Source organism: Rhinoderma darwinii, chromosome 3 (assembly GCF_050947455.1).
Source record: "Rhinoderma darwinii isolate aRhiDar2 chromosome 3, aRhiDar2.hap1, whole genome shotgun sequence".
NCBI classification, from domain to species: domain Eukaryota; kingdom Metazoa; phylum Chordata; class Amphibia; order Anura; family Rhinodermatidae; genus Rhinoderma; species Rhinoderma darwinii.
Window position 1 is genome coordinate 95,893,470 of NC_134689.1, and position 18,156 is coordinate 95,911,625.

General features: G+C 41.2%; 1 protein-coding gene across 3 annotated transcripts in view; it reads right to left on the minus strand.

Moving 5' to 3' along the window:
* Positions 1-18,156, minus strand: part of PDLIM7 (PDZ and LIM domain 7) — a 122,877-nt gene that overhangs the window by 23,714 nt on the left and 81,007 nt on the right. For all 3 annotated transcript variants that reach the window (XM_075856491.1, XM_075856493.1, XM_075856492.1), the window contains exon 6: positions 13,185-13,222. In XM_075856491.1, the coding sequence (XP_075712606.1) occupies positions 13,185-13,222 (38 nt within the window). The remainder of the gene's footprint in view (positions 1-13,184; positions 13,223-18,156) is intronic.

The window sequence follows — 18,156 nt, forward strand, 5'->3', positions numbered from 1 at the left end:
GCGCTTCTGCACCTTTGTTTCAGCGACAGTAGGAGTCTCTGCACCTGGACACACACCGATCAAAACTTCTGATAGGTCTCTTCGACATATAAAAATTCCTTTGAAGGGGCGTGTAGACTTTAAATAGAATATGCAAACTAATTTTTGGTCATCAGTTCTGAAGATATTTTCATGGAGACATAGATATAAGTGACATATATGAACTATGCTCTTGAACTTTTATTTTTAGGAGGTGTTGTGTGTAATTAAAAATCATGAATTACACACCTATAAAAAGCGAGTAAACATCTTAGAAACGGAGTGCACTACCATACACTATATATTTCTTAAGAGCAGACAACCTGACGATTGCAATTGTCTTAACGTGCTATTTGAAGCCATGTCTACCTTCATGCAACCTTGTGACAAATGAGTAAAAAATGCATTAAATCTTACTCTTGCGCCTCAAACACAATATACAACTAATAAATCAATGTGTGCTAAACTCATATATACCACAAGTGTCTACCTAAAAAATAGCTTGATCTCTCAAAAACGCTGAAACAGAGGCCATGCAACATTTGGCCTTCATCCGCAAATGTGAAATAAATATATACTGCATATTCTACCAAAATCATTATTTGTTAAAAAGCACACAGCATGCCGTGTATAAAATAATTTATATGCTTCACCAACTTGAAACAGTGATTCTAAGCAAAAATTGCATGAAAATTCAACTTTGCGACTAAAACACTTACTCAATCAGACCCCTTATGCAAACAAAATGTTTTTAGCTCAAAACTGTAGGATGCGAGTTTATACATACCACACATCTACATTAAATGTCACGTGATAAAGAAATGGTAAAACCGCAGGAATGTACTAACCAATTTTTATATACTAATGAAATTGGAGATTATACATGTATGGTCATGTCCGTGGCTGCGGGCCGTCAGGTTCACTCACCTCCTGACGGCCACAGCAAAGGGTCGGCGAGCACTGGCCCCAGTCTCCTCCTCAGGAGACGACAGCGCTCACTTCCACTCACCTCGACCGGGTCCCGTAGGGTGCGCGCGCACGCTCGTGCCCGCTACTAAAGGGACCGGACTTTAATGCAAAATTAGCCCATGAGCACCCTCGACTATAAGAGGGGCCCAGCCCCTTCCTGTAGTGCCTGAGCGTTGTTTATCATATCCTAGTTTGTCTAAGCAAATGGTCTCCCAGTGTTTTCCAGTTCCCAGTGTATCTCGTATCCTGTATCCCGTGCTATACTCGTCAAGTGCCGTGCTGAGCTGTAGTCATGCTGTGCTGTATTCCATGCCTGACATCTACCCGCTGCCTAGTCCCAGCCGAGCCTGCCTTGCTACTGTCCGAGCTGCTACAGGTACCCTATACGAACTATAGACTTTGACCAGAGCCCTGTTCGCCAGCTGCCATACCGCCAAGGCGGTACGGCCCACTGGGTCCACGAACCCTACATGACAGTACGCTCAGGCCATGGACCCCGCTAGTCGATCCAAGATGACATCATAAGAGATGCGGACAGATATGCTGGACCTCTGGTCTCGATAGGACCAACTCCTCCAGGTCTTGAACATTCTCGCACGTCAGCAGGAAGCACGATCTGCCGTTCCTCCTACTACACCTCCTGGCAGTACTGATCCTCAGACTACACCACCTGGCAGCGTTGATCTTCGTTTTTCTTTGCCACTTCCTGAACGCTATGTTGGAGACGCAGGTACCGGTCGTGGATTTTTGAACCAGTGCCAGATCCACTTCAGCCTGTATCCTAGGGCATTTCCTAGGTCTGATGGCGCAAGGGTCGCTTTCATCATCTCTCTCCTTACTGGCAAGGCCCTTGCATGGGCGAACCCCATCTGGAAGAGACAAGAACCAGAGACCCGTGACTTCCAGGGGTTCCTCCGGACATTTCGCACGGTGTTTGAGGAGCCTGGACGAGTCTCCTCTGCAGCGGCTTCCTGCTGGACCTACGCCAAGGAGACATCTCTGTGGGCGAGATCGCCATCCACTTCCGCACCCTGGTGGGAGAACGGTTGTGGAACAATGAGGCCCTGGTGGCTACATTCTGGCATGGACTGTCTCCTAAAATTGAGGATGAACTTGCCGCTCGAGACCTGCCATCGACCGTGGATGACCTCATCCTTCTGGCTGCCCGGATTGATAGGCTCCGAGAACAGCTTCAAGAGGTTCGTCGGGAGGGAGCTCTTCCTAGTCCGGTCCCTACCTTGCAGCAACCCCTGCTGTCCTCAGATGCCGATCCTCCTAAAGAGTTTGTGCGGATGGACCAATGTAAGCTATCTACCCAGGAGAGACAACGCAGACGCACTTCGGGACGCTGTCTATATTGCGGCCTCGGAGGCCAGCTTGTGCGTTTGTGTCCCCGAAAGCCCCAAAGCCTAGGGTTGGTAGGAAAGACAACCTTGGGCAAAGAAGGACTCCAGTCTAAATTGTCCATACCCATGACCATACTGTCCGGTGAGAAAACGCATCAGGACCCTGGATCCGCTGCTAATTTAATTTGTAGAGACCTGGTGGACCTTCTTCAATTACCCACTACCCCTCTGGAGAGACCGTTGATGATTGCATCGGTAAATGGACTACCTCTGCCAGACCCAGTTATAGCTGTGACCAAGCCGCTGAGGCTCCAAGTAGGGGCTCTCCTATCCTATCCATGTCCTATCCAAAGCTGTTAACCCTGTGCTGCTGGGCCTGCCTTGGCTCCGACTACATGCCCCAGTCCTGGACTGGAACTCGAGAGGTTCTCCAGGGGGGCCCTGAGTGTCACAGCCGATGCCTGGTGCAGATTCATTCGACTCCGCCTCCTCTGCCTCGGTCACTGGCAGGATTGCCTGGTCATTATGCTGCATTTTCAGACATCTTGAGCAAAAGGGAGGCGGAGACACTGCCCCCACACCGGGTGTATGACTGTCCTATCGAGCGGATTCCTGGTGCATCACTTCTCCGTAGTAGGATATATCCTCGCTCCTAGCCAGAGACTCTGTCCATGTCCGCCTGTGTCAATGAGAACTTGTGGAGGGGCTTCATATGGAAGTCTTCCTCCCCGGCAGGAGCCAGGTTCTTCTTCGTCAAAAAGACGGATGGCTCCCTGCGTCCTTGTATTGACTACCGGGGTCTCAACCAAATCATGGTGAAAAATAACTTTTGGTTGATTTTGACTGTTTTGGCACCTCAAGAGCCCTTCAAACCTGACATGGTGCCTAAAATATATTCTAACAAAAATAAGGCCCCAAAATCCACTAGGTGTTCCTTTGCTTCTGAGGCCGGTGCTTCAGTCCATTACCGCACTAGAGCCACATGTGGGATATTTCCTAAAACTGCAGAAACTGGGCAACAAATATTGAGTTGCATTTCTCTGGTAAAACCTTCTGTTTTATAAAAAAAATTGTATTAAAAATGTATTTCTGCAGAAAAATATGAAATTTGTAAATTTCACCTCTACTTTGCTTTAATTCCTGTGACATGTGTAAAGGGTTAAGACATTTTCTAAATGCTGTTTTGAATACTTTGAGGGGTGAAGTTTTTAAAATGGGGTGACTTTTTTGGGGTTTCTAATATATAAGGCCCTCAAAACCACTTCACAACTAAAAACGCCCCGATGTACGCACATAATACACACCCACTTGGACTTGTACTTTTAAACACACCCACTTGGACTTTTGCAAGCCTCATTTGTATAACTACAAAAATGGTCATAACTTGGCCAAAAATGCTCGTTTTTTTAAAATAAAAACGTTACTGTAATCTACATTGCAGCGCCTATCTGCTGCAATAGCAGATAGGGGTTGCAAAATCTGGTGACAGAGCCTCTTTAAGCGTGTGAATATACCCTGACAAGGAGCTTCAATCACAGCCAAAAGGTGTAAGGTGCTCAGTTGAGCGCTTCTGCACCTTTGTTTCAGCGACAGTAGGAGTCTCTGCACCTGGACACACACCGATCAAAACTTCTGATAGGTCTCTTCGACATATAAAAATTCCTTTGAAGGGGCGTGTAGACTTTAAATAGAATATGCAAACTAATTTTTGGTCATCAGTTCTGAAGATATTTTCATGGAGACATAGATATAAGTGACATATATGAACTATGCTCTTGAACTTTTATTTTTAGGAGGTGTTGTGTGTAATTAAAAATCATGAATTACACACCTATAAAAAGCGAGTAAACATCTTAGAAACTGAGTGCACTACCATACACTATATATTTCTTAAGAGCAGACAACCTGACGATTGCAATTGTCTTAACGTGCTATTTGAAGCCATGTCTACCTTCATGCAACCTTGTGACAAATGAGTAAAAAATGCATTAAATCTTACTCTTGCGCCTCAAACACAATATACAACTAATAAATCAATGTGTGCTAAACTCATATATACCACAAGTGTCTACCTAAAAAATAGCTTGATCTCTCAAAAACGCTGAAACAGAGGCCATGCAACATTTGGCCTTCATCCGCAAATGTGAAATAAATATATACTGCATATTCTACCAAAATCATTATTTGTTAAAAAGCACACAGCATGCCGTGTATAAAATAATTTATATGCTTCACCAACTTGAAACAGTGATTCTAAGCAAAAATTGCATGAAAATTCAACTTTGCGACTAAAACACTTACTCAATCAGACCCCTTATGCAAACAAAATGTTTTTAGCTCAAAACTGTAGGATGCGAGTTTATACATACCACACATCTACATTAAATGTCACGTGATAAAGAAATGGTAAAACCGCAGGAATGTACCAACCAATTTTTATATACTAATGAAATTGGAGATTATACATGTATGGTCATGTCCGTGGCTGCGGGCCGTCAGGTTCACTCACCTCCTGACGGCCACAGCAAAGGGTCGGCGAGCACTGGCCCCAGTCTCCTCCTCAGGAGACGACAGCGCTCACTTCCACTCACCTCGACCGGGTCCCGTAGGGTGCGCGCGCACGCTCGTGCCCGCTACTAAAGGGACCGGACTTTAATGCAAAATTAGCCCATGAGCACCCTCGACTATAAGAGGGGCCCAGCCCCTTCCTGTAGTGCCTGAGCGTTGTTTATCATATCCTAGTTTGTCTAAGCAAATGGTCTCCCAGTGTTTTCCAGTTCCCAGTGTATCCCGTATCCTGTATCCCGTGCTATACTCGTCAAGTGCCGTGCTGAGCTGTAGTCGTGCTGTGCTGTATTCCATGCCTGTCCTGCTACTCCACGCCTGACATCTACCCGCTGCCTAGTCCCAGCCGAGCCTGCCTTGCTACTGTCCGAGCTGCTACAGGTACCCTATACGAACTATAGACTTTGACCAGAGCCCTGTTGGCCAGCTGCCATACCGCCAAGGGGTCCACGAACCCTACGTGACATGTATATATAATTTTGTCCTATATGAACTCTAACCCTAATGAATAATGACAAATCTCTAAACCTAATCTAATGCATTAACTAATACAGATATTTTTTATTTTTTTTGTGGAGTTAGTTGGAAATGAAATGTATTACAAATTCTTCTCTAGTGCTAATCATTAACCCTATGACTGTAGCATGTAACCGGTATCGGTAGAGAAACCAAGAGAGATTTTTTTACGATAAAGATCGGGTATGTGTAGCTCACCTTTTCTAGTTCCAGCAGTTGCGAGGAATCCAGACACATTCTTCTCTGCTCCAGCAAAGTTTTCTGTCTACCCCCCCACAGCCCTGCTGGATCTGGCTGCAGGGCTTCCCTCCTCTGAACAACTGGATGCATCAGGTTGCCAGAGCAACCGATGCTCCGGGATGATGTCAGTTCTGGCTGCCTATTTAACCCTTAGATCTATCTACCCAGGGGGTATCTCTTACATCCTGGCAGGAAGGCACTTCAGTAGCCAAGGACGTTCAGATACGTCCTTGGTATTAACGGTACTAATATAACAGCACTGTTGCAGCTATAGCTACGTTTCAGGTCTTGATTGAAAGCGAAGATTCCTATGATACAGCCAAAGCTAGAGCAGGTTGAAGTGAGAGGTTAATATACTTGCAGCTCTCACTTCAACCCATGCCTCTAATGGCTCTCAGGGTATATTCAGACGGAGTTTTTTCAGCCGTTTTTTGGGCCGTAAACTTCCCGAAAAACGGCTGAAAAATCGGAAGCAGAACGCCTCCAAATGTTTACCCATTGATTTCAAATTTCAATGGGAAAAACTGCGTTCTGTTCCGACAGGGCGTTTTTTACGCGACCGTTTTTCAAAACAGCCGCGTAAAAAAACGGTTGCGAAAAAGAAGTGCATGTCACTTCTTCAGCCGTTTTTGGAGCAGTTTTTCATAGACTCTATAGAAAAACATCTAAAAAAACGGCCGTAAAAAACTTCTGAAAATCGCGAGTGGCTTAAAAAACTTCTGAAAACCAGGAGCGGTTTTCCCTTGAAACCAGCTCTGTATTTTCTGACGTTTTTGATTTTGTGTGTGCACATACAGTACTCTCACTCAGGCTGGGTCACAGATAGAGCTACGATTCATGTCTTGTTTAAAAGCTAAGAATCAACCAAGCCCTGAATCACAGCTCTATCTGCGAGACAAATTGGCTAATCTGGCAGACATCCATTTACAAATTTCCACTAGATCTCCAGTGACAAAGGCCATGGATTGTCCGAAACATCAATTAAGTCGCCTTAATTCATGCATTCATATAAAAACCCTGATTATATATGAAGTATTTATATGAAAGCTTTGTAAAAATAAATCAATTTATCTTTCAATATATCTACTTATATTTTTGTGAGTGCTGGGTATACCAAGACTATACACTCTGATCTCATCCCAAACCTACGCTGATTCCATAGGTGTGCATCCCATATATACTTTTTCTAGATTACAGTTTGTTTTAGAGCAGGTTGAAGTAGAAGCTGCATATATTTGCAGCTTTCACTTCAGCCTGTGTGGAGGAGGCGGCGGAGGTGGAGGAACATGCTGGTAGCATGTAGGGAGAGAAGGAGAACTGGTCACCCTCCTCCTGTATTGCTGTAGATAACCCCAGGAAAGGGGTAATATGAACTGTTGTTCATGTAATCATCCCCCTTATCAATCAGAGAGCGCTTTCATTGTCACATATGGGGCGGGGTGTCTTTTTTTCAGAAAAGGAGTGAGAAGAGGAGGAGTAGCTCATCTAATCACTCCTCTGTGGGCAGATTATTGACTCCACAACCCGGACGTTTACAAGCTTTGAATCGCAGGGTCAAATAAGTCGTACTAAGAACTTGAATCATATACAAACATCAATAAAGTTTGTACATTTTACAGGACCGTATTCTCTCCATACCCGATATTTAGCATAAAGTCCACTGACAATTTCTTTAGCGATACCCATTACTTGCTACAGTCAGCGATAATGATTATCACTAGAGGAGTGTCTGATAGATTTTTGATGAAAAGAAAAGATTTCAGCCAGACAGAAAAGACATTTTCATCCACTGGCGGTCATCATAACTGATCATTTTCAACTGGTTCCACTAGGAAAATCATTATTAGTTAACACATATTAAATTTAGGGTGTTTGCAATTAATGATTAGGGTTTGGCTGTGTTTCTATGTTGTGGTCAATATGTGTTTTTTGCCGCGACTTTCATTAAAACGTGGCACAATGAAATGGTTATGCTGCAATTTTTTTTTAATTGCGCCAAAAAAACCTGTACCGCAATGTGTGAACACAGCCTATGTATAGAGAGATAGAAAATTATATACCTATATAATCACTAAATTAATGTGAATGGGACATTTTTTGGTGCATTCCTGTGGTTTTGGCATTTCTTTGACATAAGCACCTGTGAATGTGGTATCTATTAACTCCTCAATTTTTACAGTTCTTTGCAGAGTATATTTTATTTTCAAAAGCGGTCTGCTTGAGTATGCATTTTAATCGAAAATTAAAATTTTTATACAATGTTTGCTTAAATTCCCTGTTTAATGCAATGTTGCGTAAAGCTGGTTGTGTGTATAAATCATTAGGCTTTATTTTTATATACAGTATGCTTGCGCTCTCCAAAAATGTTGATTTTTGGTAGCATAGTAGCTGTTTGTCGTGTGCAGTATATATTTTAACACATTTGTGGATGGCGGCCAAATATTGCGTGTTTTAGCAATTTTGAGAGCAAAAGCTCTTGTTGATGTTGATGTATGCAGTATATATGAACTTTGTACACCTTGGTCTATTATTTTTTACAAAACTTTTATGTGTAAACCTATGCTTGTATGTGAGTTTTAGGAGCAAATGTATGTTACAATGCCTTTGTTTGTCACAAAGTTACGTGAAGATGGTCACGGTTTCCAACAGCACGTCAAACAATTGCAATCATAGGTGGTCTGTTTTTGGGAAATATACAGTGTGTGGGGGGCACTGACTTTTTAAGGTGTGTCCCTGTATTTTATAGCTTGTTACTTTTTTTTTTTTTTTAACATTTCCAGCTTCAAAAATAGATTTGTGGTCTTTTCAATTCTGGTGATTTTATGAAGAAATCTACATGAAGACATAGGCATAAATGGCTTATTGAGTGCATCTTATTTTCCAATTGGGTCACTCTTTCAGCCACAAATATCAATGTATATGCATTTTTAATGGTAAATTGCAATATGAAAAAATGCGGTTTCATCCTCCAGCTAGCCTAATCCAGACTATGTTCATGACTTTGCTCTAGCAGACCCGCCACTAATCTGTGACTATTCCGCGGACCACTACCACTATTCAGTGAGAAACGTAACAGTATGAACTGGATAAAGACAGTATAAAATGCCTAAACTTTATTGATGCTTGTTTGTATGCAGTGTTCTGCGATCTGGATGCTGGTATACGTCCGGGCCGTGGAGTCAAATGGCATAGCAACTGCTCATCTTTTCACTCCTTTTTTGGGAAAAAAAAGTCTGTCCCTATATGTGACAGAACAAACATGCTGAGTGATAAAATGGGTGGGGGATTGAGGTGAACCAAAGTTCATGCCCCCCCTGTGGTTATCTAAAGAAATAGAAGGAGAGTAGGACAATAGAAGGACAGTAGGACAATATCACAGATCCTCTTCTTCTTCCTTCACGCTGACAGCACCTCCCCCCCCCCCCCCCCCGCTCTTTCACACAAACTGACGCAGGAGCTGAAATCTATGCAGTTCCCACATCAGTCTGCTCTAGCTTGTTCTTGATTTAAAGGCAAGATTTTTTAGATTTTTAGTTTTAAAACTAGACCAACATCATGGCACGGCACTTGTAGCAAGGATATAGCTTCCCTACCAGGCAGTATGAGATACGTCCTAGGCAGGGATAGACTGTATGCAGAAGAAATAAGGGATTGTCCTAATAACACAAGTGACATTTGCATATTCTTTGCGGTTTATCATAATAAAATTTACCTAGAAGTAAACATTAACAAACAATAAACATAAAAAATTCACAACAAAATAAGTAAATACACCAGCATATGAGCTTATAATATCTTTTTTTCCCTTTGATCCTATTTGGTCTTTTATTGCAATTAAAACATATAAGAAATATACAAGTAAATCTAAAGTTAAAAAATATATAAAAAATCGTCTATATATGTTCCAGGAGGTGTCAGCCATTTTCCCCCTCCATCTCCACACCATCCTGTGTCCGGCTGTAAGACAACTGGCTGCACCAGGAGCCACCTTCCCTCTGCCCTGTCTGCAGTAGGACCCAAAGATAGGTAAACCCGTCCCCTTGGGTAGGCCTGGCCCCATCAGCCATTTACCAGCCAAAAATAGAAGTGATAACCCGGAAATTAATTCCTTTGTTCTCTGCAAGATTTCTACAAGACTTTCAGAAACATGCAGAAAATTCTGAAGACTGATAAACAGTGAGGGCAAGCTCATCTTTTGTTTACTTTTATCATACATTTTTTAGGTTTAGTGTTATTTTAAGAGGTACGCCATTGCAAGTTGGTGCTGTATGGACATGCAATATATGATACACTGTTAGGGTATGTGCACACACACTAATTACGTCCGTAATTGACGGACGTAATTCGGCCGCAAGTACCGGACCGAACACAGTGCAGGGAGCCGGGCTCCTAGCATCATACTTATGTACGATGCTAGGAGTCCCTGCCTCGCTGCAGGACAACTGTCCCGTACTGTAATCATGTTTTCAGTACGGGACAGTCGTCCTGCAGAGAGGCAGGGACTCCTAGCTTCGTACATAACTATGATGCTAGGAGCCCGGCCCCCTGCAGTGTGTTCGGTCTGGGTCTTCCGGCCGAATTACGTCCGTCAATTACGGACGTAATTAGTGTGTGTGCACATACCCTAAGGGTATGTGCCCACACAAACTCAAAAACTTCTAAAAGTAGGGAGCGGTTTTCAAGGGAATACAGCTCCTGATTTTCAGACGTTTTTTAAGCCATTCATGATTTTCACGGGCGTCTTTTTACGTACCGTTTTTTGAAAAGGCAGAAATAACGTCCCGTCGGAACGGAATGCCGTATTTCCCAAATCAATGGGCAGATGTTTGGAGGAGTTCTGCTTCCATTTTTTCAGGTGTTTGTCGAGGCGTAAACCCCCCGAAATACACCTGAAAACACTCAGTGTGAAAATACCCTTAGAGGGTATCCCCGCAAATACCCCATATATGATAGGCAAAACTGGAAATCATCAGCACTGTAGTCACTGTTCAGTAAAAGAAATGTCAATAAAGTGTAAATATCCCACGTGGGAGTATCTGCAGCAGACAGAACGGAATGAATACATTTAGAGAATGTAGACAAATTAATTAACGGGTATTTTAGAGAAATAGCAGCAATCACTCAATACATTTGTCCCAGTTAAAGGGCAGAAACTTTGTAAATGTTAGAACAAAGCCATCTCAGCTGTAGGTAAAATTGTGGATGAGATATCAGGATGTGTGTGCGCTAGAAGAACATATTTGATATGTTTTCGGTGATGATTTGGATTACTGTAAAGTCTAAGGCCGCGGTCCGTCGTTCTAACTTACCCCTCGACGACCGCGGCCATGGACATCTTGCTGCTGTGCTGCATCGTCCCCCTGTGAGGCGCCAGCACTTACTTCCGGGTATCGAAACTGTCTCCCGGAGGGTGCGCGCGTGCACGTGCCTGCTCTTAAAGGGCCAGCGCGCGTACATGAAAATCATCATCACAATGTCATGGACTATAAGAAGGCCACCGCCCTTCTGATCCTCGCCTGAGCGTTGTTGTTATTTCCCAAAGTCTGTCTTGCAAATGGTCTCCTAAGTGTCTTCCAGATTCCCAGTGTCCCCCGTACCTGTATCCTGTTTCCCGTGCTATCCAGTACTATCCTGGTATACTGCAGTGCTGAGCTGTTGTCGAGCTGTGCTGCATTTCCATGCCTGCTCTGCTACTCCACGCCTGACTATTTATGATAAAGTTGTAATTTTTATTGATACATACAAAACAGTAAATATGATTACTCATATATTAAAAAACCCCGGACGAAGGCGTTTTTTCGCCGAAACGTGCGTCGGGTGTGACGCCAGACAACACTGTGATATCTCATGGGTAAGCTATTTTCACCTAGTTGCATGTGCACTTCACATTAATAATCTATGTTCAATAGGTGCCAAGTTGCACCAATGGTGAACAGTACATACTATTAATTGGGACTTTGTATAGTCCTTGCTAATACAGATATACTCTTTGATGGTTTCCAGGTGTCATTAACTTATTTATTTATTCCTTTACTCATGCACTTTGGTACCATCCTTTTTATGCATATGCCATAATATTAGCCCCACTATATACATATGTCTGGCCTCTTTCTCCCACACTGTGGTAGTCATCCTTGTTTTTAATATATGAGAAATCATATTTACTGTTTTGTATGTATCCATAAAAATTACAACTTTTTCATAAATAGTTCGGTTTTGACTCAATTCTTTAGGTTGTTGTTCTAATACATTGCACCGCTAGTGCTACTAGTAGTCATGGGCATCCATTGTGTTCCACACCTTTCCCCTATATACAAGATACTATCTTGAAGTAATTAATTTAGTGTAATTTTTAAGGGGTATTTTGGTTGTCCTCCGCATTGGTTGTGTACTCCACGACTGACGTCTACCTGCTGCCTGGTCCAAGCCAAGCCTACCTTGCTACTGTTTATATTGCCTCAGGTAACCTTTCTGGACTATAGACTCTGTAACATACCTGTTTGGCCAGCTGCCATCCCGCTCCGCGGTACGGCCCAGTGGGTTCACACCCCGCATCGTGACAGTTACCAGCTGCATGATATTCTTAGCTGGGCTGCACTATGAACAGACTTGTTTCTAGAAGTTTATTCAAGCATGCTACCACCTGTACTGCTAATGTGTCCTATGGATAGATTTGATGGTCAGGACCGATTGTAAAATAGGTTATTACAGATGCAAAATAGAAAATCATTCTTATTGAGAGATAATACTATTTTATTAAATATTTGTACTGTATTGGGAAATCATGGAAGAAACATTGGGACAGATTTACTATTGTTGTCAATGTCCTAAGCTGCGCCTTTTGTGGGCGCAAAGCAATTTAGAAAAGGGGGTGTGGTTTAGCAGAAATTGGGTGTGACTTAAAATTTAACCGCCGTGTGCTAAAATTTGAAAGTGAAAAAAACCTGCCATAAACTAAACTAACCAAGAGGTTGAATAAGGAAGGGAAAAGTGTCTAACATGATGAGCCAAATTGACTATATACAGCGTTGATAAATTAGCGCATCTTCTGTATGCATAGTCTAAAGGCCCTTTTATACGTGCCAATTAGTTTTCACAACCCATATCGGATATTGTAATAGGAGCCCAAGTTTATGCTGTACAATTGTTAGACAGCATTAGTCAATCTGCCCTATTGTATTCAATATACTTTACACAATAACAAGAAGGGATAAACAGTGAAATGATGCTGAGGTGGAATGAAAGGAACCTAAACTTTTGTATTCAACATCATCACTTGCATCACAAATCCTAAAAACAAAACTCTACTGCACCAGTGTAGGCTAGTGGACTTTTAGATGACTAGCTATCTATGTGGCACACACGAATGATTTGCATGGCACTGCCTACTATGCTAAGATGAAAAATTAGCCCTTTATTTTTGTATTGTGATAGTAGATGTCTTTATTTTATTTAGGAAGACCGTGCTAAAAATAAAATGGTTACACCTTACTCATAGAAAGGGTTTCTGCTATAACTTGTATCATTTACCTTGGCCAGAGTTCACAGACACATTCTTCCCCTCTCGCCTGCCAAAAAAAAAAAAAAGGGTTACAATGTTGTATAATATGAACTGAACAAAGAGGATGTCATTTTAGTTATAACAAGAAAACTATAATGTTGCAAATTGGTCAAAATATAGATTGCTATATACGCTTCCAAATAGTTGTTACTGACATGATGATTTTATAAGAGATTACATAAAGGATTCTTCTCACCAGCCCTAAAAGTATCACTCACCCCTTACTTCAGTCATGTTTGGTTCCTATAACTATAGCGTGGTTTGTACAGTACATTCACTCTCTTTGTGGTGCATCTGTGAACCATCTCCACCCAGCACTTCACAAATTTAGCACACATTGACTGAGATGGGGATTTATGCACATGAGATTTCTTGGAAGTTTATATGTATTCTGCAACTTCAAACAGGACAGAAAGAAGTCCGAAAAAAGAAAGCAAATATATCTAAACCAATAAATGACGAAGCTTCGCTGTTTTAACTTTCTCAGGGATATGGATTCCATGGAAACATTCTAAAATGATTTCAAGCTACATGTAAGCGGGCCCTTCATTCACCGCTATTGTCCTTATCACTTCCTATGAGCTTCAGCACTGCTTTAATCTGCATTATAGCATATATATATATATATATATATATATATATATATATATATATATATATATATATATCTCAATGTTGTCATTGTCCAATTACAGCTGCTTATGGGCAGGAGCCATCAGAACATGCACAAAGTATCACAGCATTCCTATTAGGAAACTCTGCTCAATGAAAAGGGCACATGTTACGTTTACTCTTTTTTTTTATAATTATACATTAAGGCCAGGATCACACACACACAGATTTGTGCAGGTTTTGTGGCAGATTTTGGCTCCGTTTTTTAAACCAAAGCCAGAAGTGGATCCAAAAGAAAGAAAGGGTATGGAGAAAAGGCAGACGTATCTCCTTTCTTTTGTGTCCACTCCTGTGTTTGGCTCAAAAAGCTGAGGTAAAAAATACCACAAAAACTGCATCAAAACTGTGTGTGTGATCCAGGCCTTACCCTATTTTCCTATAGACAAATCTAGATTTAGAAAAAGCCATCAACATTTGCCCTGACGTTAAATGCTAAGTGGCTAATGCTGCAGATTTCCAGCCACTCAGAAACCATGATCCCCCTCCTCCCTGCATGACATCTGTCACCAGCCTGACTATGTGCAGGCATTGCATTAGAAGGTGACATGTCCTGGAGCTCAGTCATTACACGTTACATAAAAAGCATTGCTCTATTCATGTACAACAGAACGATGAATTGGATTGATGCGGTGCTTTCTCGCCATTACACGGACGTGACTATATTATAATCTGCATACAAGTGGCAGTATCCTGTCCTCTCTGCACTAGCTCATGTTTGCCGCACTACTTTAGTTCTATTGAATTTATATGGGCTGGAGCATGTCGCAGTGCTGAGCTCAGCAAGTTCCTGCAGAATACTAAGATACATCTACACAGAGAGAATGGGGCTCCAACACTTTATTCATGAGAAGCTTTATAAAGGTACCAGATATAGTTGTAGTGTGCCTGGAGGTATAATATCCATGCCAGGCAGCACACACTACAAATAACTTTTTTACCGCCACATTTTCAGCTCTGAAAATACACCTGAATACATCCCATTGTATTTTGTAACCTTGTTTAATTGTTTTGTTTACAGTGAGTATCATGTTAATGTGACATGGAACATATTGATTTCATATATAAATGTGATCATTAGAAATATATAAGAAAAATAATAAGCAGTACAAGACTAGTATATATTTATATGCATTTCATGATCAGCGATGATATCAGAAAAAAAAATTAAACACTTGTCCCACTTGGTTATGTCGATCAGCAAGACTGTGCAATAGCCTAGTTGCAGACATGACATCCTGAGCCATTACACATGGAAGAGAGAGGTCTGATTTTCAAGAAAAAATTGGTCGATAATAAATTGTCCCTGCCCGTAAGAGCTTACAATCTAAGTGGAACGGGAGGAGTGACATACTGTAATAGCCGGTCTAGATTAAAGTGCATATCTGGCTTTCTGGTCTAATTTATTGTAGTATAAAAAGTTATGCAATTTTATAATTTACTGTATATAATATAATATATACTCAAAAACTCTGCTTGTAGTCAGTGAATGGGTACCTTTGTTGTTGTCCTAGTCACGTAGTATTTAACAGCTGCCTGACTCCTTACAGTTACATTGAGATGTTTCATTTCTTAGATTAGCAGCTTTTGAGCCAAAGCTGCTGACTAAAAGCATGTTATAAGGAGCCATCTTTTGTCACCCAGTCCCTTAGCTGCCTACAAATACACACAGACTCTTCAATGCTCTTTCTATTCTCCTGCCCACACTCTGCGGTTCACACCATGTTTGTGACAGATGTATACTGCTAATAAGGGATGTATATGTATGCCAACTATATACTTTTCTGATGGATCCATCAAAAATGGTTTACATCTGGCATACATTTGCATAGAATAGGAATCCATTCGATGAATACGGTCTCCTTTTTTTTTTTTAAGTGGGAAGAAAACATGTCTGTCAAATGGATGCCAATTGGAGGTTACTGTATGACAAATGTATACAGTTTTTGAAGGATCCGTTAGTAAAAGTATACGAACATATACAGAGAGAATATGCGCGGTGAAAAAAAAAAAGAAAAATCTGTCAGAGTAACTGGATCAAAATCTGCTCCTCTAGCAAGTGAAATATTGCAATGTAACTGGAAGGAGCCATGCAGCGGTGTGATCACTACATGACTAGGACAGATTTTCATCCTCTAGAAGTAGACAATGAAGGTCCCAACTTAATGACTACAAGCAGAGATCTAGAAAACGGAGGAATTAAAAAAGTAGTATATGAGAAAATTTAAATAAATTATTTGGTGACGCGAAACTACATACCCCTTTAATAACAACAAACTAATCCCCAGAAAGTTTAGGGGAAAATATTAGCCGTTAGTATCTCTTATTAAACAAGCTTTCATTCACTATTTTTATTAACCGTGTATTTCTTTAAAACAGAAGACACACGTTGAAGGATGTTTGAAACCAATACTGTGATTTCCCTGGTATCACATTGAGCTGTTCCATGACATGTCATTCCCACTGACACTTATCTCACAATGTGGAGGTGGTTAGAAAATGTATAGCTGACACTTTACTACAGCATGATATGCAATTCCTCTAGGATACGCAAAACAAAATCGCTGTTTTATGGGCAGCAGAAGGTAAAGTAAATGGCTTTGATTCAGAATAGGAAACGTTCACATATGACCTCATGCAGAATCCACATTATAAATAAATACAACTTACAGAATCTTAACAATTGTCTATTTATATTTCCCTTATATGAATGAAGTTCTCTACGAAATAACTATTAATGAAGACATCTATACAAAGCAGAGGACAATTTGTTTGTGACTCTTCTGTATCATGTGTGAGGGTGATGGAATTCCATAAATCAATTGGTTGTCATAGCAGCAAACAAGGAACATGGAGATCTACGGACCACTAATTGGTCTACAAACTTTACAAAATTCTCCTTTCTATATGCTAAATGTAAAATAGTATTTAATCTATATAAAAAGTTGAATAAATAAGTGTAAGTACATTGTTTTAGTTATCTTGTACTGATCTTCCTTTACAGTACAGCCCAGAGTTGCAGTCATATTTCTGCTGGTTGCTGTTGGAAACAGTCAGCAAGCCTTTTGGTAGATAGACATAGCAGCTTAGATGAGCACCTACAATGCAGTGGGACAGTCAGTTTTATGTAGTCAGTTTACTGTACGGTCCCTCATGTAAATACTACACTTCCTGGAATACAAATCACTAAAATAAGCTCTGTGTAGAAATTTACCCAGCGAGGAATAGTGTCAGATTTGAGTTATTAAGCCTGCAGAATTGTAAATGCAGCTCTGGACTATAATAGAGGTATTTCTTCAGGATCTGTAAAAAGATCACTAATGCAACATATTTACTCTTTTTTTAATGTAAAATAATTCTATATGTAAACTGTAAAATGGTGTTCAAGGGTTCAAGGGTATCCAAGACGAAAAACAAACCTACTTACCAAACTTTGACTACTGCTCTTAAACTTCTGATTTACTAACATATAGGCAATTTTATATTCTGGGTAGAAATCCACCTTAGGGTAGCAACACAGGTAGGACGGATACGCTGCGTAACAGTACACTGCGTATCCGTCCTGGATGCCGCAGGGAATTCCGCCCGAAAATTAGCTCCAAATTGTGGTGCAGTTTTTCTGGAGGCATGTATGCTGCATTAATATGGCAGGAATTAAAAAAATAAAAAAAGTTTATACATACCCCAGCCGTAGTCATGATGACACATCCCTCTCTTCTGAGCGTAGCCCGGCCTCCTGGGATGATGTCCATGTGATTGCTGCAGCCTTTCATTGGCTGCAGCAGTCACATGGGATGAAACATCATTCAAGGTGGCCGGGCTGTGCTCAGAACAGGGGATCGTGGGGACAATGGCCAGGGATAAGTATAAGCTTTTTTTATACTTGTAAACTCAAAAAAAAGTTTTTTTATTTCATTTGAGATTTTTGCAGAGGAATTGCGGCGTTTCCACCGCAAAATTCACAACACATAGCTCTTTGTTGCAGGATTTACCTCCCCATTAAATTTAATGGGAAAAACCTGCAACAGAAGAGCAGCGATTCCGCAGTATGAATAGACATGCTGCAGATAAAAAAAATGCACTGCAGGTCAATTTCTGAATTTTTTTTTCCGGCTGATTTATTCCGCTGTGTGTGGATGAGCTTTGTTCAAATCTCATCCACACTGCTGCTACTGTAATACGCTGTGGATTTTGCCCAATGAAATCCATTGCTGAAAATATGAAGTATTTACGCCTAGTGTGTTCCTACCCTCAAGGAGACAGACCGGATGC